The 24,240-nt window shown below is 45.9% G+C and overlaps 1 protein-coding gene across 4 annotated transcripts in view; it reads right to left on the reverse strand.

Moving 5' to 3' along the window:
• Positions 1-24,240, reverse strand: part of DVL3 (dishevelled segment polarity protein 3) — an 82,348-nt gene that overhangs the window by 21,470 nt on the left and 36,638 nt on the right. For all 4 annotated transcript variants that reach the window (XM_032225448.1, XM_032225449.1, XM_032225446.1 and 1 more), the window contains exons 2-10: positions 20,145-20,214; positions 16,174-16,295; positions 15,480-15,586; positions 13,993-14,128; positions 11,777-11,870; positions 9,504-9,573; positions 8,510-8,649; positions 4,823-4,899; positions 2,087-2,154 (exon numbers count right to left, since the gene is read on the reverse strand). In XM_032225448.1, the coding sequence (XP_032081339.1) occupies positions 2,087-2,154; positions 4,823-4,899; positions 8,510-8,649; positions 9,504-9,573; positions 11,777-11,870; positions 13,993-14,128; positions 15,480-15,586; positions 16,174-16,295; positions 20,145-20,214 (884 nt within the window). The remainder of the gene's footprint in view (positions 1-2,086; positions 2,155-4,822; positions 4,900-8,509; positions 8,650-9,503; positions 9,574-11,776; positions 11,871-13,992; positions 14,129-15,479; positions 15,587-16,173; positions 16,296-20,144; positions 20,215-24,240) is intronic.

Below are 24,240 nucleotides of genomic sequence, written 5' to 3' on the forward strand. Positions count from 1 at the left end.
TAGGATCAAAATTGAGTCCAAAATTTCTGTCGCTGAGTGAGTTTTTCCCCCATTTTACCACCTTTGTTGTTAAGTGAATAACTGCAGTTGTTAAGTGGGTAACAGGGCTGTTAAATGAATCAGGGATCCCTGTTGACTTGGCTTGTCGGAAGGTCGCAAAAAGGGATCACGTGACCCCGGGACACTGCAACCATCATAAATGCGAGTCAGTGGCCGAGCATCTGAATTTGGATCACGTGATCGTGGGGATGCGGCAACGGTCGTAAGCGTGAAAACGATCGTGTCATTTTTTTTCCAGTTATGTTGTAACTTTGAACGGTCACTAAATTAACTGCTGTAACTGGAGGATTACTTGCATATATTCATTATTACAGGTAGCCCAAGATTGATAACGGTTCATTTAGTGACTATTCAAAGTTACAATGGCACGGAAAAAGTGATTTATGACCAGGTTTCGCACTTATGACCATTGCAGCATCCCCATGGTCGTGTGAATTCTGACGCTGGGCAACTCACTCGCATTTATGACGGTTGCAGTGTCCCGGGGTCCTGGGATCCGCTTTTGCGACCAGTCAGTGGGGAAACCAGATTCACTACTGTGTGTTATTAACTTAACTGCAATGATTCACTTAACACAGTGTTTCTCAACCTTGGCAACTTGGAAGATGTCCAGACTTCAACTCCTAGAATTCCCCAGCCAGCGAATGCTGGCTGGGGAATTCTGGGACTTGAAGTCCAGACATCTTCAAGTTGCCAAGGTTGAGAAACACTGACTTAACATTTCTGACAAGGAAGGTCGTAAAAGGGGGGGGGGGGACTCACTTAAGAATTGTCTCACTTAGCAACGGAAATGCGGGGTTCAATTTTGATGGCAAGTCGGACTCTACCGACGTGACTATTCCTCCATATGGAAATTGGAAAGGGTCAGGCCTGTAGATCCCTTTGTGGCAGGGGTGGTGGGATTCAGCCGTTTCGTACCGCTTCGCGCTAACTGGTAGCTCCGGCAATCAGTTGACCCCACCCACCCACCCCTGCACTAGCCTATCCTATATTTCCTTCATTTGAAGCCCAGCTGATAGGTGCGGAAGAGCGGATTGCCGCTCTGCCGTTTTACTCACTGGGGCTGCAGTAGTAGGGAAGTTTTACAGCAGTTTTCAAACGCACTGCGTCCGTGCTCAGCAACCCAGTGGTTACACCGGTTGAATCCCACCCCTGGTCAGCGTGGTTAGAAAACCAATCATGTCTTGCCTCTTTTTTTTTCCGTTTTGCCCGATTTTTGTCATTTCTGCCATCATTATTTACTTCTGGAGAGGGCTGTCGTTTCCTAGTTCTTTAAATGTTTTTAAACTATTGGTGCACCTCCCAGAATTGCTGGGAGTTGAAGCACTTAAATTTAATAACCCATTATTATTATTGTTGATATCAGCAGCAGCAGCAGCCGAGGTGGCGCAGTGGTTAAATGCAGCACTGCAGGCTACTTCAGCTGGCTGCAGTTCTGCAGTTTGGCTGTTCAAATCTCACCGGCTCAGGGTTGACTCAGCCTTCCATCCTTCCGAGGTGGATAAAATGAGGACCCGGATTGTCGTTGGGGGCGATATGCTGACTCTGTAAACCGCTTAGAGAGGGCTGAAAGCCCTAGGAAGCGGTATATAAGTCTAACTGCTATTGCTATTGCTATCATCTCCACCAGCCGCCAAGATTTATTCTCTCTGCAATGATCTGTCTCCCAAACCAGGGGTCACCAATCTTTCAGACCTCAGGGACCACTGAATTCATAATTTTAAATCCTGAAGAACCACTAATGTGCATTTTTTTAAAAAAAAAAGTATTTAGTGCAATATAAAAAAATGCAAATATTTTTTTCGGCGGACCACCAAAATTTTCTCACGGACCATCAGTGGTCCAGAGACTAGCAGTTGGTGACCGCTTGTCCCCAACGGTTCCTTCAGGCCTTCCAATAATACAAACTAGGGAAAAAAGTTGTGGATTTTTTTAATAACAAAACTTTCAGTCCCGCACAATGTAAAACCGACCGTTACGTTAACATGCCTGACCACGAATAAACCACGGGCAGAAGCTCACTTACTCCTGGGTAACGAGAAGCAGCCTCTGGGACTCGGATCCCAGCACTTGGCGACGGTCAACGTGATGGGCCTGCAGCAAAAGACAAAAAGGTTGGCATCCTGCAAGTTGGTTCATCACCCGGGCACCCCCATCGCTGGCATTTCCCTCAGGGGAATTAAAAACAGTGACAGCTCCACCCCACTCCGTTCCTTTCTGTTAAGATTTTTTTCCCCCTAGAAATATGAACAAAGATATCAAAAAAAAAAAAAAAGGCGGGAAGCATTTGGGAAATTCCTACGTCTTTTGGGTACGTGACAGAAAGGACGGCAGCATTCGCGGGGGCGTCGAACCTTAAGACGAGAAGCTTTCACGAAACAATAACCCATTGTTGTTTATTTTCATTGTTTGTTAGACGGTTACCTCACGTTACCTCACTAACTACCTCAGTTAGAACCATTTTGGTGTCTGAAGAGATTCTACAGGAATCTCTACAGACCCAGTGATTCAGGGTCACGGGATGCGGTGGCTCAGTGGCTAAGACGCTGAGCTTGTCGATCAGAAAGGTCAGCAGTTTGGCGGTTCGAATCCCCAGCGCCGCGTAATGGAGGGAGCTCCCGTGACTTGTCGAAAAATAGGAACCACCTTTGGTGGGAAGGGAACAATGTTCCGTGCGCCTTTGGCGTTGAGTCATGCCGGCCACATGACCATGGAGACGTCTTCGGACAGCACCGGCTTTTCGGCTTTGAAAGGGAGATGAACACAGCCCCCTAGAGTCGGGAACGGCTAGCACGTATGTGCGAGGGGAACTTTTACCTTTAGAGATTCTCAGTCATCCAGTTCATGGTTGCCCCAAAGGTGCTTTTTTTAGGAGGCAACTGGACATTCTTGTTTTTTTTCATTTTGAAGACATTTCGCTTCTCCTCCAAGAAGCTTCTTCAGCTCTGACAGGATAGTGGGGAATTGTCAGAGGTGAAGAAGCTTCTTGGAGAAGAAGCGAAACGTCTTCCAAAAAAAAAAAAAACAAGAAAGTCCAGTTGCCTCCTGAAAAAGCTCCTTTGGGAGAATCATTTTGGTGGATTAAGGTAGGACAAAAGGAAGAAGGCCTTCAAACAGAGGGCTTCCTGGGATCCCTTCTGGTGCCACCTCTTCAGCAGACTTGTGAAACCTTTGAGAGATACAACCTAGGTCCTAAGGAGAAATTTTCTGGCAGTGAGAACAATTAGCCAGTAGAACGGCTTGCCACCGGAAGTTGAGGGTGCTCCATTGTTGGAGGATTTCAAGAAGAGATTGGACAACCTTTTATCCGGAATACAGCTAGTCCTCGACTTACAACAGTTTATTTACTGACTCCTCTATAGACTAAGGCTGGTATTTCTCCAGCATTCTCAGCAATCCTGATGGACACAGGTAGTCCTCGACTTACAACAGTTCCTTTAGTGACTGTTCAAAGTTACAACGGTACAGAAAAAAAAGTAACTTATGACCATTTTTCACAGTTGCGACCTTTGCAGCATCCCCATGAACATGCGTTCAAAATTCAGATGCTCAGCAATTGTTTCATACTTACAACCATTGCTGTGTCCCCAACAAGGTCACCTGATCCTCTTTTGTGACCACCTGACCAGCAAAGTCAATGGGGAAGCCAGATTCAGTTTACAACCAAGTGACTAGCTTATCAACTGCTGTGATTCACTTAACAACCGAGGCAAAGAAAGTCATAAAATGGGGCAAAACTCACTTAACAAATGTCTCGCTTGACAACCAAAATTTTGGGCTCAACTGTGAGTGTAAGTCGAGGACTACCTGTAATATAGAATCTCCTCCTTGGGCAGGGAGTTTAGACTAGAAGACCTCTAAGGTCCCTTCCAACTCTGATGTTTTGTATTCTATATAGGAAGTAGTTACAGCATGTTGTGGCCCAGCAGGAGCCGTTGGAGCTGCCACCAGACTCCGACAGCTAGGGGCCCTATGAGTCGGCTCAGAGAAGACAAGGGAGAGTGATCTAGAAGCCAGCAGTGAGTTGCTCCTGGATGCACGCCATCGAAGAGCTACTTGGCGTCAGGAACAATTATACAATTACAGGAGGTAATTGCGCTCAGCTGGTGGTCATTAGGCTCCTCTCCAGACTATAAAAAAGACTGCTTGTGACACGCCCCTCTTGCAGAAGTCATTGACTAAAGAGAACGTAACTAACTTGGCAGGCTGGATTGCTGCCAAGGTTTGTCTGACTTGCTGCCAAGGTCCTTATCTGTTTGTTTGCTTGGCTTTCAGCCACCGAGATTTTGGCTTCTTGTTATTAAAGGACATTCCATTTAAGCTTGTCTTGGCATTCATTACTGGACGGAGCCGGGGGGGGGGGGGGTCAGAACACAGCAGCACTGAAAAAAATGACTTGTGACCATTTTTCACAATTATGACCGTTGCAGCATTCCCATGAACACATGATCAAAATCCAGACATCGGGCAATTGACTCACTTTTATGACGATTGCAGTTTTCCCAGGGTCATGCAATCTCCTTCTGACAAACAAAGTCAATGGGGAAACAAGATTCACTTAACAAACTCCATGACTAATTTAAGAATGGCAGTGATTCTCTTAATGTGGCGAGAAAAGTCGTAAAATGGGGCAAAACTCACAACACAATTTTTTCACTTCGCCACGGAGATTTTGGGCTCAATTGTGGTCATAAGTGGAGGACTACATATACATCATTCAAGCTTGCACCAAAAGAAACTGGAGGCCGAAGGGAGGACTTACCCCGGTTTGTGCACAATTTCTCTCAGCACTCGCACAGCATCGTCGTTGCTCATGTTCTCGAAGTTGGTATCATTCACCTGCAAAGATAAATCAAAGATGAAAGAGGATGAGGTAAGAAGACATGGAGTTGTCAGAAAAAGACTTGAGGCTGGATAGACCAGTATCCCCAACTTAAGGTTAAAGGTAAAGTAAAGGTTCCCCTTGCACATATGTGCTAGTTGTTCCTGACTCTAGAGGGCGGTGCTTATCTCTGATTCAAAGCTAGAGAGCCAGGGCTGTCCGAAGATGTCTCCGTGGTCACCTGGCTGGCATGACTCAACGCCAAAGGCGCACAGAACGTTGTTGCCTTCCCACCAAAGGTGGTTCCTATTTTTTTCTACTTGTATTTTTACATGTTTTTGAACTGCTAGGTTGGCAGAAGCTGGGACAAGTTACGCGAGATCACTCTGTTACGTGGCGCTAGGGATTCGAACCACCAAGCTGCCGACCTTTCTGATCGACAAGCTCAGCATCTTAACTGCTGAGCCACCGTATCCCTGTATCCTCAAGTTGGGTTAGGTCAAGGCACAAGCAACCAGAACCACTCATGGACAGCCCTAAGGCTGCCCTATTGTTGATCGCCTATATTACAGGAATCTGCCATTCCCTATCTTTCCTAGGGCAACAGCAGATAGAGAGCAAATATTTGACCACAGACATTTCCCCCCCAAAACATAGTTAAATTTGAATGTCTCTACACCCCCTAGAGGAGCCCCCTCCCTTTCAGCCTCCCAACACAAAGCAGAAGGGGGGCAACTCAGTGTTGCCGGCTCACTGCAATCAACTTGTCGCAGGACAATTCGACAAATCAATTATTTAAAATAATTTTTAAAATATTTTAATTTTTGTCATTTGCATTTCCTTCTGTTCCTCCTTTGGCATCCTTTCAATGATTCTATTTCTTCTATATAGCAACAGCAATAGCCCTTAGACTTATATACCGCTTCATAGTGCTTTCACAGCCCTCTCTAAGCAGCAGAGTCAGCTACTTGCCCCCAGCAATCTGGGTCCTCATTTTACCCACCTTGGAAGGACAGACGGCTAAGTCAACCTTGAGGCGGTGAGATTTGAACTGCTGAACTGCTTCTAGCAGTCAGCTGAAGTAGCCTGCAGTACTGCACTCCACTGCGCTACCTCAGCTCTATATTTATATTTGTGTAACCCTTCTCCCATGGCAAATTGGCTGCGGCGAGTTGCCCGCACATTCTCCTAGATCAGTGATGCTGAACCTTTCCAGCACCGAGTGCCAAAAAGGCTGTGCAGAAATATTGCCCGCACATGTGCAAGATCATCAGGGCCACGTTCTGGAAAACAAAAAACTTCCGGATTCTAGCACGCACGTGCCCCCGCCAATCAGCTGGCCGCCGCACATCCGTGCAATGTTTTTTGGGCGCTGCCCCTACGCGTGAAGGACAGCTGTTCATCGCGTACGCATGTACGCCAGAAACCCGGCAGACAATCAGGCAAGGCCACACGTGCCAGCAGCATGGCTTCGTATGTCATTTGGGTACGTGTGCCATGGGTTTGCCATAACGGCCCAAGATCCACATCAGGTCAACCTTTTCGGAGCTTGAAAGCGAAGCACTGATGAGAATATCTGAACAGGAAACCACCTTGAAATGCCAAGGATGTAAACTGGACTAGGAAGTTAAGAAAATTCCCAGTTGGTGGCAAACTACCTTTGTATGGTTGCTAAAACAAAACGAAAAAACGAAAAAACACAAACTCTACATGGACACATTCCTGAAGTCACCAGGAAGTGACCTTGATTTGAGACTTTATTTTTACTTTCCCAGACCTACCTGGGAAATCCATATCTGCTTCCAGATTAATACTCTTTCACCTTTGCTGATCAGCCAACAGCCAACAACATGCTTCCAGCTATCAAAAGGACACCACTTATACAAGTTTTCACAAGCCAAGAGCAGCCACAAAAGGCAAAATGAGCCCTTGCTGTTCATGCCTTGGGCATAAGTCACCAACAAAAGATGGAAGATTCAAGCCTTCATCCCCACGTTCATACACAATGTTTCTCAACCTTGGCAACTTTTAAGATGCGTGGACTTCAATTCCCAGATTTCCCCAGCCAGCATGGCGAGATTGGCAAAAATGTTTAGTAATGTGTCTGCCAAAAGTTGGAAATGTAATCAGACCCCAGGTACTTATTATCATATGTGGTGGACCTGTATGAAAGCAAGAAAATATTGGAAGAAAATACATACTTGGTTAGAAAAGATGATGAAGCAAAATATAGATCTGAAACCAGAAATATTTTTGTTGGCTAAAATGCCGGAAGGTTATGATAAAGGGACTCTATATTTAGCTTTGCATGTACTGACAAGCAGCAAGGATTGTTATTTGCTCAATATTGAAAAAAGAACACTCCATCAGATGAGGATGTAATTCAGAAAATATTACCTTGTGCAGAGATGGATAGATTGACTTTAAAAAGAAAAGACGCAGAATATTATTTGACATGGAACAGATTTCATGAATGGTTAAAGATCAGAGATAGAAATTAGATGAAGAAAGATGAGTGCTGTGTATGAACAAATTTATAAAGATGGTTCATCATTATAAATATGCTAATTTAGTTAACAGAACTATGAATAAGCTAATATAAAGAAGAAACTGAGCCACATCCATTGTGATGTACCCGTTATATTATTACTATTGTTACCAGTATATGTGTTAATATTTCATTTTGTTTTATCTTCATTTTTCTTTTCTTTTGGTTCTTTGGCTTGCCACACTTTCTATTATTCTACTAGGCATTTTCTATTGTGGGAAAATGGGAGGGGTGGATTGTAGGAGTCAGATGCTATGTAGCCATAACAAAATCCTTTCTAGAAAATCATCCTTTGTGTCTCTGCACCTGACCAGAGCTGGCTTGAGCTTTCAACTGCGTGGGGAAAACTGAGAAGCTTTCAGATTTAGGTTTTCCCAGATATGCCAACTCTCTTAATGAACTGGAACTTTGAGCAATACTTTGCCTTGGACTCTTGATTTACTTTTGGATGCTATTTGGAACCCTGACACTGAAAATACACTGTATTCAAAACAGAAGAAGTCGTCCACACGCCTTAAAAATGGCCAGGGTTGACCAACATTGTTCTTAAATGAGTCCAGCCACGAGTAAAGCACCTGTTCTCCTCTTTTAACTCACTTAGGTTTCTTATGGATCCCCTGAACCTGAGTTCAGGTGTTCCATTGTGATGTACCCGTGGTTCGTCCATGAGGCCAATGTTGAGAAGACACGGACACGAGCTTTCTCGGGATGAGGCGACCCAGATTGGAGTTTAGGAGCCCCTTTTATTGAAATAGGACAAAGGCAGGAGGAGCAATTCAGCATGTGATTTAAGACAGCCTGTCAAACTACAATTGCTAATCTACTGCTCAGGGAAGTTCTGCCTATATATGGTCAAATCCTGGGCGTCATTGGTAAGGCACATCTAGAGTGAACTATCAGGATGTTATGTTACGAACTATCAGGATGTTATGGAATACTATCAGGATGTTCTGTTCTTTAGGAGTTTGTTTTTTCCTATGTGGTTCAGCGTGGCTGCGCATGCCCTGTTATGCACTGGGCCATGGGTGACCCACACCTACACAAGGAGTTATATTACAACATTCCATAAAAGAGGTTACCTGCAGCAGCATGTCTCCGGGTTCAATTCTTCCATCAGCCGCCACAGCGCCTCCCTTCATAATGGAGCCAATGTAGATGCCCCCATCGCCACGTTCATTGCTTTGCCCAACGATGGAGATGCCCAGGAAGTTGTATTTTTCTGCAAAAAAGGTGTGTGTGTGTGTGTGTGTGGTGGTTACAACCAGCATTTCTTGGTCTATTCAATCAAGAAACGATCAGTAGGTAATCCTCAATTTACAACAAATCATTTAGTAACTGCTCAGCACTGAAAAAGTGACTTATCACCAGGGGTGGGATTCAGCCAGAACCAGGTGAACTGGTTCCCCCAATGATCAGCTGAGAGCGAACAGATTGGCTCTAATGAACAGGTGGGCCCACCCGCCTTCCCCTGCGCTATTCTGGCCTAGATTTCCTTTGTTTGAAACCCAGCTGATAGGCGCAGCAGAGTGAATGTTACTCACCAGGGCTGCAGTAGTAGGTAAGTTTTTGAGCTGTTTCCAAATGCACTGCAAGCATGCTCAGCAAATGGGTTATTCACACTTGTTGAATCCCACCACTGCTTACGACCACTTTTCACACCTACGACTGCTGCATCCCCGCGGTCATGTCCTCGAAATTCAGACACTTGGCAACCGACTCATATTTATGGCGGTTGCGAATACCCCGGGGTCACGCGATCCCTTTTGCGACTTTCGGACAAGCCACGGGGAAGACGGGTTCACTTGATGAGTGCCGTGACTCACTTAACAACTGCGGCAAGAAAGGTCGCAAAATGGGGCAAAACTAACTTGTTGCTTGGCAATAAAAATGTTTGGGCTCAAATTGTGGTCGTAAGTTGAGGACTACCTATATTGGAACGGGAGAATAAAAAACCCTCTCCTCAAAGCCTTCTTCGTGCTAAATTGTCACTTCACAATGTTAAACGGGTTATCTTCCTTCCGCCTGCCAAGTTCTACTCCTGGGCCCATTTCCAAGCAGCCGATTTGAACTCACCCATGTTGAGCGTAACGGTGATGATATTCAGCGACATGGTGGAATCGGTGATGCTGCTAAAAGACGAAGACTGCAAAGAAAGGAGAAGGTGAGGTAAGAACATGTGTGGCTCACTGGTCAAAACTGACAGATGGGAGTCTTGGTCCCACCAGTAGGGAAAGGATGGGGATAAAATACCATTCATGGCTCTTCCTACAAATTTTCAGAAGGCAGGCCTGGCCCTAAAGATCGCAAAGTCATTTAAATAACAACAGAATAGCAAGTGTTGGAAGGGTCCTTTGGAGAGCTCCTAGTCCAGGGGTGTCAAACTCAAGGCCCGGGGGCCAGATGTGGCCCGCGGGGATGCTTGGATCTGGCCCATGGGGCCGCTCTGGAAATAGCAAAGGAACAGTCCGCAGTGCCTCTGCAGAAAAAATGGAGCTTGGGAGCCCGTTTTCACTGGCAGAGCACTCGTGCCCCTACAGGCAACCCAGACATGAGTGACATCAAGCTGGCCACACCCCCTGGACACCCCCCCCCCCGAGGTTAAACAGAACCCTGATGTGGCCGTCAATGAAATAGAGTTTGACACCCCTGTTCTAGTCCATCCCCCTGCTCAAGCAGAAAACCCTATCCTTCTCTGCACCCTAGAAAGAGTGCAGAGAAGAGAAATAAAGATGATTAGGAGACTGGAGATTAAAAGATATGAAGAACGGTTGCAGGAACTGGGTATGTCTCATTTAATGAAAAGAAGGACTAGGGGAGACATGAGAGCAGTCTTCCAATATCTCAGGGGTTGCCACAAAGAAGAGGGAGTCAAGCTATTCTCCAAGGCACCTGAGGGTAGAACAAGAAGCAATGGATGGAAACTAATCAAGGAGAGAAGCAACTTAGAACTGAGGAATTTCCTGACAGTTAGAACAATGAATCAGCGGAAGAACTTGCCTCCAGAAGTTGTAAATGCTCCAACACTGGAAGTTTTTAAGAAGATGTTGGATAACCATTTGTCTGAAATGGTGTAGGGTTTCCTGCCTAGGCAGAGGGTTGGACTAGAAGACCTCCAAGGTCCCTTCCAACTCTGCTATTCTATTCTATTCCAGACAAATGGTTGTCCAACCTTTTCTTAAAGCACCCCCAATCTCTGGAGTCAAATCGTTCCACCGGTTAATTATTCTAACTGTCAAGGAAATTTTTTTCTTAGTTCTAGGTTGCTTCTCTCCTTGACAAGTTTCCATCCGTTGCTTCGGATAATAGCTTGACTCGCTCTTCTTTGTGGCAGCCCCTCAAATTTTGGAAGACTATCATATCAACCTTAATCCTTGTCATTAAACTAGACATGCCCAATTCCTGCAACTATTCTTTGTATGTTTTAGCCTCCAGACCCCTGAGCATCCTTGTTGCTCTTCTCTGCACTTTTTCTAGAGCAGGGGTGTCAAAACTCAAGGCCCACGGGGACTTAAATCTGGTCTTCGGGGCTGTCCTAGAAATAACAAAGGACCAGCCCATGGTGCCTCAGCAGCCAAAATGGGGCGTGTGGAGGGGAGCATGCGCCCCACACATACACCGCGCTTTTGGCCTGGACTGCCTCCTGCAGCACTCTGGCAGCCAAAACAGGCTGCGGGGGGCTCGTACAATCCGTACACATCCCCCCACGCCCCATTTGGGCCAGCATCTGGCCCTGGAAGGAATCCAGTTTGACACCACTGTTCTAGAGTCTCAAAATACTTGAGAGACCGCCTGCTGCCAATTACCTCCCACAGACCCATTAGATCTCACAGGGTTGGCCTCCTCCGGGTGCCATCTACCAGCCAATGCCACCTGGCTATTACCCGGGGGAGGGCCTTCTCTGTGGCAGCTCCGGCCCTCTGGAATGAACTCCCCGCAGGGATTCGGACCCTCACCTCTCTCCAGGCCTTCCGAAAAGCTGTCAAAACCTGGCTTTGCCGGCAGGCCTGGGGGTGATGAGTTCCCTCCCCTCTCGACATGTATGGTTGTGCGACTGTTGTTTACTTTTATTATTTGTATTTTGTTTTTTATGTTCCCCTTTTTCCCCCTTGAATTGTTCGCCGCCCTGAGTCCTCCTGGAGAAGGGCGGCATACAAATAATAAAATACAATACAATACAATACAATAAAATCTTTCTTATTTCGTGGCGACCAAAACTGGATGCCGTATTCCAAGTGTGGCCTTACCAAAGGCCCTTATAAAGCGGTATTAACCCTTCCCACGATCTGGATTCTGTCCCTCTGTCCCTGAGACTGTGCCATCCCCAACCGCCCAGCCGGGCCTCTCACCCTCTCAATTCGGGCTACTTTCTGTTTCCGCCGACGCCGTTTGTGTCGCCTCATGAGGCGCGAGGCGCTGCTTTGTTCTGTAGAGCTGCTGAACCTACAAGACAAAGAGCAGAGGAAGAATTAGAAGCCTGCTTCACCAGGAAGCAGTAATAAGTTGCGATGAAGGACATCACCTTTGGGTTTTTGGATGAGAACTTAAAAGAGCCCTCCGGTGTAACCATTCGGGTGTAGCTAAAAATGGATCTTCAAATAACTCAAATCTTACCTTATAGAGTACGGCAGTCCTCAACTTACAACCATAATTTAGCCGAGGTGGCGCAACGGTTAAGAGTGCAGTACTGCAGGCAATTCCTAGCTGCAGTTTAACAGTTCAAATCTCACCAGGCTCAAGGCTGACTCAGCCTTCCGTCCTTCTGAGGTCGGTAAAAATGAGGACCCAGATTGTTGGGGGCAAGGGGCTGACTCTGTAAACTGCTTAGGGAGGGCTGTAAAAGCACTGTGAAGCGGTATATAAGTCTAAGTGCTATTGCTATGTTATGAGCATGTATGTAAGTGAGAATGTTAAGTGAGATTTTTGTCCTATGTTATGATTTTTCTCTTGACCCGTCAAAACCGCGGTCCACTAAAGCGCGCCCAATCAAAGCGCGTACGTGACGTCAGCAGCGCGACAAATAAAATTAAAAATAAATTAAAATTAAATTAAAATAAAATTAAAGCAAGCCGATTCACATAAAGGTAAGGGTTAGGTTTAGGGTTAGGTTAAGGGTTAGGGTTAGGTTTAGGCTTACGTTAAGCGTTAGGGTTAGGGTTAGGTTAAGGGTTAGCGTTAGGTTTAGCGTTAGGTTAAGGGTTAGGTTTAGGGTTAGGTTAAGGGTTAGGCTTAGGGTTAGGTTTAGGGTTAGGTTTAGGGCTAGGTTTGGGGGGGTTAGTGTAAGGTTTTTGCGTTAATTTTAAATTTACCGCTCACAGCGTGTCGTGATGACGTCACGTACACGCTTTCGTCGAGCGCACTTTAGTCTACCGTGGATTTGTGGTGGAACCGATTTTTCTTGCCACATTCATTAAGCGGTTGTTAAGTGAGTAACACATTTGTTAAGTGAATCTGGCTTCAGCGGAGTCAGTTGTCGAGCATCCAAATGTAAATCATGTGGCCATGGGGATGCTTGATGGTCATAACTGTGAAAAACATTCATGAGTCACTTTTTTTTCAGCGCTGCTGTAACTAAGTCACTAAGGGAACTATTGTAAAATGAGGACTACCTGTAAGATGTTACAAAGGGTGGCCGCTACAGCAGCGAAGGCTCTTCTTTGGGATCCCAAACGTTGGCGTTCTTTGACCAATGGGATTCGAAGTAGGCCCCTCTTTATTTATTTAGCCATGCTGGCTCAGGAATTCTGGGAGTTGAAGTCCACAAGTCAAAGATGGGCTATCTTGCCCCACCTCTGCCTTAGTAGGATCTGTGTCCACAGGCAATCTGATGAGTAAACCTGTTGCAGGTAGTTCATGACCTACAACTACAATTGAGCCCAAAATTTCTGTTGCTAAGTGAGAGATGTGTTAAGTTTTGCCCCACTTTATCATCTATCTTTCCACAGTTGTTAAGCGAATCACTGCGGCTGTTAAGTTAGTCCCACAGTTGTTAAGTGAATCTGGTTTCCCCCTTGACCTTGTCAGAAGCCACAAAAGGTGCTGATGTGATTTCTTTCACCCTCCTCTTTCCTTCAAAGTATTAAACTTTTTTTTTTGTCAAAACTTTTTAATACATCTTATTTTTTACTCTGTATCTTAAGCTAACTCACTTTTTTCAATGGCGTTGTAATTTTGAATTATCCCTAAACAAACTGTTATTGTACCATCCGCAGAAGCAAAACACCGTCATAAATATGAGCTAGTTGCCAATTTTGATCACACGTCCATGGGGGATGCTGTAAGTCGTCAGCATGAAAAACGGTCGTAAAGCACGATTTTCAGTGCGGTTGTAACTTCAAAAGCAGCTAAACAAATGATTGTAAGTCAAGGACTACTTTACCTGTACTTTAGCATATGAGGAAAACCTGACCATCTGGAACTTATTCGATAAATCAGCTGAGTGCAGGGTTCAATCCCAGCCCATGTCAGAAAAAATCCTCCATCATCAAGTCACTTAACCCCGGAAAGAAAAAGCGACCAACGGCATCATTTACAAATCATTTCACCTTCTCGTTCTCTTCCTTACCTGCTGGTGGAATCATCCTCATCAGAATCGAAGAAGCTGGTGGTCTCCAGTTCACTACTCATCAGGGTGGAGGAGCTTTCATAGCCCCCTAGTTCCCGCCGCCGGTCCCCCTTGGTCATCCCGTTCACCCTGGGGGCTGGAGGAAACAGAGTCGGAGTCTTTTTCTTTGTGAAAAAGCACTGTGTACAAATTAAATCAGCCAGTTTTGCTTATTCACTCTTTCTATTCCACCTTCTGTCTTGGGATGACAAGGCAATGCATGTCGTAATAGGACAACTTGCCTATGGCCAACTCACTCCAGCTGCCTCACTGCATCTGACTCGCCACACCCAACTTGCCACAGGACAATTCAATGTGGGATAACTCCAGAGAGGGACAAGTAGAATCGCAGCTCACTTGAGCCTCAAAAACTTCCAATCTCAGAAGGTTCAAACCTAGAGCAACACAAAGCCCACATTGAGCTGTCCCGCGGCAAGTTGGCCACAGAGAATTGGCCACAGTGAGTCAGCCTGGACAAATTGGCCAGGGCGAGATGGTTGGTGTGAGTCAGCCGCGGTGAGTTGTCCTAGACCAGGGCTGTCAAGCCCCTCAGATCTGGCCCATGGAAACAGCAAAGAACCAGCCTACAGTGCCGCCTGTGGCCCTCCCGTGCTCCATTTTTTGCTCCAACGGCCTCCTGTAGCCCTCTGCCGGCACAGGACGGCGCTCACATGGCCCTCCCATGCTCCATTCTCGCTGTCAGTGTTGCCAAAACAAACTACTAAGAAAAGTGGCCTTTGATCACACAAGTGACATCAAGCTGGCCACGCCCACCCCAGCCACCACTCCCCCTGACCTCCCGAGGTCAAACACAACCCTGATGCACCCCTCGATGAAATCAAGTTTGACACTCCTGTGTGTGGCCTGTTGAGGTTTGGGGGAGCCTTTTCTATTTTAATTCCAAAACAAGCACCCCATGAGTAGATCAGTATGAGAGGAAGGTGTGTGTGTGTGATCCAAATTCACCACAGGTCACCTGTATTGCCTGCTGAACTCAAGGGTGCATTTCCCTGACCCTGCGTGGCTAGCTTGTAAGCCCGGGAAAAGGCCCAGATCTTTGAAGGAGACCCAAGCTGGATTAAAAATATACTCTATTTCCACTTTCCTAATATTTATTGGATTGATAAGGCCATCCAAATCAAAGAACGCAACTCTGGGTAAACATAACAATAGCAACAAAAAACCAACCACAAAATAAAGCAAAACAGAATCATAAATGGCCAGAACATTAGACCATATATCAATATGAAGCACAGAAACAAAACAACAACTACTACTCAAACGTTAAATCCACCCAGTTCTCAAACTCACCAACTGCATTTTAGCTTATCAATTGGAGGGAGGAATCCAGCCTCAGGGACAAGCGGAGGAAATTAGGATTCAGCACAAGGAAACATGTTGTGCGAACACAGCCATAGTTTTTATTTCGGGGGGGGGGGAATCCTCACCGTGCTCAGGACCCTCCTTCCTGCGGGGCCGTTCCCTCTGAACTGACACCACAGAGTCCGTCTCTGTCTCATTGTCCAAGTTCTCTCGGCTTCCTCCACTATTTGGGCTGCAAGGCAAAAAACGTATATTTCACTAGGTAGTATAAACCCCAACAAATGAGTATTTCTGTTTCTAGGCAAGCTGCCTGTCAGGCCCGGAAGCCATCTTTTGCCTTGGGCCTTTAGACCTGCCACATTTAATGCTGTGGGAAACTGGGAGGCGGGATTGCTTCTTGTCCTTGTCTTGTCCTGGGTAGAAACTAATCAAGGAGAGACGCAACTTAGAACTGAGGAGAAATTTCCTGACAGTGAGAACAATGAATCAGTGGAACGACTTGCCTCCAGAAGTTGTGAATGTTCCAACACTGGAGGTTTTTAAGAAGTTGGATAGTCATTTGTCTGAAACGGTATAGGGCTTCCTGCCTAGGCAGGGGGTTGGACTAGAAGACCTCCAAGGTCCCTTCCAACTCTGATATTGTATTGTATTGTATTGTATTGTATTGTATTGTAATGTACCACCAAATCTAGGGACTTGCCACTGCAACCTATATTGCAAAAAAGCCCCAATATTTCCAGGCTCGAAGTGTTCCGCATCTCAAACCCAATAACTTTCTGCTCACTCCAAAGCTTCTCACGGCATTGCTGCATGACTTACTGAAACGAAGGAGGCCTGGAATCTCCGATGCCTCCAGTTCTCTCAATGGAGGGTGGCAGTTCCGGCTGGCTTTCGGCACATACGGACCCAGCGTCCGAATGAGATCCCTCGGCAGACACGAGCTGAAAGGAGAAAGGTTCACAGAAGATGAGTCAAGTGGGAGAGTTTAAAAAAAACTTTTTCCTTTTCAAGAGACGGAAATGCAAAGTTCTTGCAAAGTATTACTAATACACGGATGGTGTTATGTAGTTGGGTAACCAAGTTCAGAGAGTGTTCTGACCTATGCTTCCCAAGAGCAGGAAGCAAACTCCTTCCCCCTTTTATTAATTGGCTGTGAATTCTGCTCATTCACATCCAGCAAAGTCTTTCGAGGGAGGATTTACAGTCACAGACCTTATCTGGCTTGGAGAGCTGCCAGGCCAATCTCTGCAGAACTTGGCAAGTAGTTTCAGAGAGTCACGAACCAATGAAGCAAACCAATTGTCTCCTGCAAATTCCACTCCCCTTTCGCTCCTCTTTTATTCCCTCTGGGAGGGGTCATTCATCGTCCCCCTGTGGCCTTACTCCCAAGTCGACCCCTGTTCTTTAGCTCTTCCCTTCGTCTGGCAACTCTGCGCATGTGCACACTGGGAACAGGCTCCAGCTGTTCTTCTGCCTCACTGATGTCTGACTCTGAAGGCAGCTGATAACTGTCGGACGGCCCTGGCCCCCTCTCTGCCTCCAACACAGAGCCCTCATCAGAGCCTTCCCCAGACTCCAGGACTGGCCCATCTTCCTCCCCAACCTCCTCACTGTCCGAATCTGCTGCCAGCTGTGCTGACAGGCCACAACAGAGAGCACCAAGAACCCCAAGGACTCCACAATCCTTCTCCTCCTTCCCCTCCTCCCTTTTACCACTGATGATGTTACCTAGCTGGGTCATAGAACATCTGCAAGGAAACAACCAAGCTCAGAGAGCACCAACGACCCCAGAGTCCTAATTCTCCTCCTTCTCCTCTTCTTCTTCCTCTTCCTCCTCCTCCCCCCTTCTAGCCCTGATGATGTTACATAGTTGGGTCATGGAATGTCTGAAAGAAAACACCAGAGAGCACCAAGGACCCACAGTCCTCCTCCTCCTCTTTCTCCTCTTTCTCCTTTCAAGCTTTGATCAGATGTGGTATTCAGCCGGTTCAGCCCCATTCACCTGAACCTGTAGTGGAAAAATCAAGGGTGCCCTGGCTTATGCCATCCTACTTAGGCATATTTTTGAGGTCTTGGCACATGCACGGAAGTCGCACGCACGAGCAAAGCACATGCGCGGAAGGCTGGGCGCATGCGTGGAAGTGGTACAAACCAGTGGTAACAAAATGTCGAAACCCACCGTTGATGATGATGTTACCTAGCTGGGTGACAGAATGTCTACCAGGAAACAACCCAGCTCAGAGAGCACCACGGACCTCACATTCCAACCCTGAGCTACAAATATTCTCTTCTATAACTAACAGAAATAAATAAAATGCCTGGGGGGAAAAATTACCTCTCCTTCTACATTCATGCGCAAGCTCTATTAAAAAAATCATCCATGCCATGGCATCGCATGGATACCCACTAAGCCCCCATTAAGGAATACCAAAGGATTCCAAGCAGGGTGGGAAGTTTTCACCTCCAAAGGGACCTTAAGCTTCCCTTTCGGTCTCTACACTTTTACAACGTTTTATAGCGTGTGGCTTCTCGATTTGCACGGGCTTAAAAAGTTGGCATTCTTCACCGCACCGTACAATCAAACCCAGACGGTTCTTTTGTTAAAAAGTCACCCACGAACAAGAAAACATTCACAGGGCGAGCAGGGTTTAACTGCAGAAAGTTTAATGGCCGGTTGTGTCTCTGCAACTTCCTATTCTCTCTGTGTTGGCAACATCCCTTTCCCCGCCCCCACACAAAAGGCTTTGTACAACTGCTAAGTCATCACTAATCAATGATTCATGGTGGAGGGAAAGGGGGAAGGAGGTGGGGGAGGGCAGGGGGGATCTAAGGGCCTTCAGATTGTAAAGATGGAAGGACAGCAAATGTACAGAGAGTCTTCAACGTACTTTTTTTTTTTTAGCATGTGTGTGTATGTGTGTGTGTTGCATTTGTGCTGATAAATAAAGAAAGGGAGACTAGTATAGATCTATTTCAAGCTATTCAGCTCTCATCAGCTAGCTTTACCCTTACTGTGATTCGAACCTGGGCTGGAAGGCTCCTAGGGTGGAGCTGAAAGGCAAAAGGGAAGCAGTATACTGCCTCCCATATTTGGGCATATCAGGTGCTTTGACATAACACTTCATATGTATATGTATATAAACGTTGGAGAACGTTTTGGAGCCTGGGGAGAGCGAAAAACGGGCCCACCGGAAGTCAGGAAATGGGCCATTTCCGCCCTCCTCAGGGCCCAAAAAACCTGGGGGTCACGGTGCTGGGTGGGTGGGTGTGATTAAATTCTTGTTGTGCATGATAGTGCGCACATGTGCTTTTGACACCGAGGCGAAAACTATTCACCATCACTGGCATAAGACAACACCTTGACTCACAACCTTTCGTTGAGACTTACAACAGCAATAAGAAAAAGAGACTTATGCCCATTTTTCACACTTAACGACCGTTGCAGCAACTGGGTGATATTTATGGAGGTTGCGGTATCCTCGGGTCGTGCGATCCCCTTTTCGCAACCTTCTGACCAGCAAAGTCAATGGGGAACCCAGATTCACTTAACAACTATGCCACTAACTTAGGAGCTACTGGATTCACTTAACAGCTGTGGTGAGAAAGACCACACAATGGGCCCGAACTCACTTACAATTGTCTCGCTTAGCAACAGAAATTTTAAGGGTTTAAGTGTGGTCGTACGTCAAGGACTACCTGTATGATGTGGCAAACAGCCCAGGGTCATCTACCGTATTTTTCGGAGTATAAGACGCACTTTTTCCCTCGAAAAAGAGGAAAACTGAGTGCATCTTATACACCGAATACAGCATATTTTGCCTCCTGAAGCGACCGCTCCCTTCACCAAAATGGCCGTGCAGAGCCTTATAGAGGCTTTCAGAGAGCTCCTGGGGGCTGGGGAGGGCAGTAATCAGCAAAAGGGGGGGGTGTTTTTGCCCCCCCCCCCAGGCACCAGCAGCATTCTATAAATCTCCATAAGGCTATGCATGCAATTTTTTTAAAAAAAAACGGACCCGTTTTTGTGAAAAACGGGTCCCTTTTTGCTCATTTTTGCCCCCCCCCAGGAGCACTCTGCAAGCCCCCCCCAAGGCTATTCATGCCTTTTTTTAAAAATGGGGGGGCGGTTTTGGGAGGTTTGCAGAGTGGAAAAACTTTTTTTTTTCCTTTTGGAAAACTTTTTAACTGATTGATGAGAATTACATTGATCAAGAGCTGTGCCAGCAGAAACAAAGTCTTAGGTGCTGCAGATTGTCAGCGATTTCCTTCTCCAGCACATGGATAAATACACCTGGGAGCATCTACCAGCCTACTTACTCACTCTCTCTCCCTACCTATCTACTATATTTCTCTCTCTCTTTCTATTTCTCTCTATCTCTCTACCTACCTACTTACCTACACACACATTCTCTCTCTCCCTATCTATCTATTGTATTTATCTATCTATCTATTCTATCTATCTATCTATCTATCTATCTATCTATCTATCTATCTATCTCTATCTCTCTATCTCCATCTCTCTCTCCCCCCCTCTCTCTACCTATCTACTTTTAAAAAATCTGCCTCTTCAAAACCTTGGTGCATCTTATACTCCAGTGCGTCTTATACTCCGAAAAATATGGTAGGTGAAACTGGCAGTGCAGACATTCCATAAATAAATCAATTGCCCCATCCTCAATGGAGGAACCTCTAGGTCAGGGAAAGAAGCCCCATGAACGAGGCACGCTGAATTGGCATCAGAATCGCGGAGCACGAGAAGCGTACGAAGATCCTCTGTCAAAAATGCTACTTACCCACGACACCACTCGCCCGTTGAAGCAGGGAAGCTTTGCGTTATCGTCCGAAATTTCCTCTTTCACCACCCTGTTTTTTTTAAAAAGAGAGAGAGAGAGAGAGAGAGAGAAAGCAAAATGACATGATGTTGCGCAAAGTATTGCTAGTGAGATAGCATATAGCAAGAACATCGGAAGAAAGTTGGAGGAATTGGGCAGGGCTAGTTTAGAGAAAAGAAGGATCGGGGTGACAGGATATCGCCATGATGGCAAACCTATGGCACACATGCCAGAGGTGGTACGCAGAGCCCTCTCTGCTGGCATGAGCTCTGTTGCCCCAGGTCAGATCTCCGCGGCCTTCCTTTCGTGAGCTTACGTTTCCCTGCAAACGACGAAAAGAGAAGCTCACGAAAGGAAAAGATCTTACCTCTTGCTGCACTGGCAGCGTGGTGATGTTCTGCCTCCCACCGCCCAGGTGATCTTTGGGTCTCTGCATGCGCATGTCCATGCATGCGCATGTCCACACATGTCCGTGCACATGTGCATTTGCACATGCACCTTTGAGCACTCAGTGTCTAAAAGATTCACCGTCACTGTGATGACGTATTCCAGTATTTTGAGAGGTGGCCACAAAGAAGGGAGAACAATGGATGGAAACTAATCAAAGAGAGAAGCAACCTGGGATTAAGGAGAAACTTCCTAACGGTGAGGACAATTAATCAGTGGAACTACTTGCCTCCAGGAGTTGTGAGTGCTTCATCACTGGAGGTTTTAGGCTGCTAGAAGACCTCCAAGGTCCCTTCCAGCTCTATTCTGACTCTCTCTCTCTCTCTCAACGTATCTCACATATTATACGGTGTCTACAATATCCTTCAATGTATAAAGACCTCACACTGGCAAGAGAAAATGCTCTCAACGTGGCCCAATACTTGGCAAATGTCATTTAGTTTCAACCTCATTTATTTTGCATAGTTCTTTGTTCTGACCCCCCTCGTCATGCACCAAAGCACGCCAAGACGAAGATACTTCAAGGATTTATTAACACACAGACTAGACTTTGGCAGCAATCCAGCACAGACAGACCTTGGCAGCAATCCAGCCTGCCAAGATAGCCACGATAGCTTCTCCAGCTCTAGTAAATACTTTGATTCCTGCAACTAGCTTGTGGAAAGCCATTCCTTTTATAGTCTTGAGAGGAGCCTAATTACCACCAGCTGAGTCCAATTATCTCCTGTAACTGCGTAACTGTTCTTTACGCCTATTAGCCCTCCGTTGCCCGGCATCCAGGACCAACTCCCTTGTCTCCTCCCCACTGCTCCAATGCATAACGTCAGGATCACACTCCCTTGTCTCCTCCCCACTGCTCCAAGGCTTCGGGAGCACGCTCCCTTTGGCTCTCACCGCGGCTCCAGGCTTCAGGCGCCTCCTGGTGGCCAACCAGCCTCTCTGCGCCCTGCTCAGAGTCAGAACCCTGTCCAGGGTCCTCCACATCTTCCAGAGCCGACTCATAGGGTTCCTCACTATCGGAGTCTGGTGGCAGCTTCAACGGCTCCTGCTGGGCCACAACAGTTCTTTATGTGCTATGTTTTTATGACCTGTTTTATACCATTTTATTTCAATTTCTTTCTTAATTTCCTTCTGATTCGAATAAAGAAAAGAAGTATTTCTATTTTTTTTATGTCACTAATCTCTAGAAGTGGCAAAGTATAGGCGCTTTCAAGTCAAGCTCAGTACTTAAGGACTATTTATGAATTTACTAGCTGATAACCCAGCGCTCCCCGGGTATTTATTTATCCCAAACCTCCTTCCATGAACGTCGCCGCAATTTCTAATGTTGGATTTTCCCCCTTACCAGAGGGAGCCCCCTTATACTGTGAAGCCATTACCAAGGCAACTCTACTGCGCTGTACAGTAGAAGCCATTTTAAGGCACAATAGGCTGTATCTTAATAGAACACCCCGAACACACACACATACACACACACAGCTATTTAGATGATAGATAGATAGATAGATAGATAGATAGATAGATAGATAGATAGATAGATAGATAGATAGATGGTGGATGATAGATAGATAGATAGATGATAGATAGATAGATAGATAGATAGATAGATAGATAGATAGATAGATAGATAGATAGATAGATAGATAGATATATAGATGATAGATAGATAATCAGATACGTATAGACATAGATATATATAGATATGCAGGTCTTGGCATATTCGGGTCTCTTCCTGTGTAAGATTGAGAGTATCTTGGCAATGTCTCGATGAGGTCCCACTCGCCATCTTCAGGCTGGTGCACGAAGCCGAAGGCCTGAAGTCGCCTGAAGTTGGCGGGTGGGACCTCGTCAAAACGTTGCCAAGATACTTTCAATCTTACATGGGAAAAGACCCGAATACGCCAAGACCTGCATACCTGTACCTGTGAAAATCTACGAAAACAGATATAGATATAGATGTAGATGTAGATATAGATATATGGATTGCTGGTAGCATTACTGAAATGATGCGCCTTTTTTGTCTTTTTTCTGGAACATTTTTCACCTCTCCAATCTAAGCCTGGGATTCTCTCAAATAAACCTATTTATCTTCTGAAATCCATCAAGGTCAGCAGGCGCTACAGCTAGTTCATCAGGGTGGATAAAAATCAATGATTTTTTTTAAAAAAAAAATTAAAATCATATTATTTTGGCTTAATTTAATAAAATGCTTTTGGAGTAAAAAAGAATCAATCTGAAGATAGTTTTCTATTTAAGATACATTAATAATTGAGTTTATTCAGCATGAAACGGAGCTTCGTTATGTAGCATGAGTGTATATTCTGCAAAATTGGGACTGTCGGTGAGTCAACAGCGGGTCAGAGGAGAGAAACGAACAGTTGCTCTGTAAAAAAAAATTTAAATCGAGTTGATTTAAATCAAGCCTTTTTACTAGTGATTTTAAATCACGATGGAAATCAAATCCACCCTGCAGCTAACACACATAGACAGAAGGGAAAAGAGATTAACTGGAAAAAATAATAATAATTAAAAATGCATTAGTTACCCCTAAGGGACCGAATCCCGTCCCCATACAAAACTGTCCAGCCTCAAAGGGCTACAGAAGGGGTCTTTGTTTCCCCAGAGACAGAAGGCCCTTTGAAGGGTCAAGAGGAGAAGCAGCTGACAATTGAGAAGAGGGTCTCCATTAGCTTCCTTGCCTCCATCCAACCCCACCACCACACACACACACACACACACACACCGCAACCCACTTCGGCTTTTGTTAAGGAAGACTGTCAAATTGGGCCCGGCTCTGGCTTCAACAGCAGGCCATCCCCGCCGCTGCCAAAACGGAGTTTTTGAGGCTTTGAGGAATGTGCTTTGCAAGCAGAAAAGCTCATTCCAGCAAGAACCTCAGCTCAGCAAGAGGGCAAGGAAGGAGGGAGGGAAAGGAGGGGGACGCCGAGGGCATTTTCTTCTCCTGCACACCTAGGAGGGGGGAAAAAAGATCCACCACCACATAGTTACCGAAACCACAACTCCGTCATTCTCCAAACGATCGCCAATCTAGTCGAAACGGAAATACGTGGCTTACGGCAAAGTTAATTCAGCATATATATATATATATATTTTACTCTTGCCTGTACAGGATAGAGAGGCAGTCCTCGACTTACAATCATTCGTGGGGCTAAAAAAAAGTGATTCCTGAGCAGTTTTCACACTTACGGCCATTGGCACTTATCCCTGCGGTCATGGGATCGAAGGAAGTTAGCACCCCACCCCTCTCCTAGAAGAATGAAATATTTTAGGAAACATTAAAAAGGCAGAATATTATATTTCCCTGGATGAGAAACGGAGAAACATGTTTTTATGGAGCCGAGGTGGCGCAGTGGTTAGGGTGCAGTACTGCAGGCCACTTCAGCTGACTGTTATCTGCAGTTCAGCGGTTCTAATCTCACCGGCTCAAGGTTGACTCAGCCTTCCATCCTTCCGAGGTGGGTGAAATGAGGACCCGGACTGTGGGGGCGATATGCTGACTCTGTAAACCGCTTAGAGAGGGCTGAAAGCCCTATGAAGCGGTATATAAGTCTAACTGCTATTGCTATGTTTTTAGGCAGGAAACAGACTC

This window comes from Thamnophis elegans, chromosome 10, assembly GCF_009769535.1.
Source record: "Thamnophis elegans isolate rThaEle1 chromosome 10, rThaEle1.pri, whole genome shotgun sequence".
Lineage (NCBI taxonomy): Eukaryota > Metazoa > Chordata > Lepidosauria > Squamata > Colubridae > Thamnophis > Thamnophis elegans.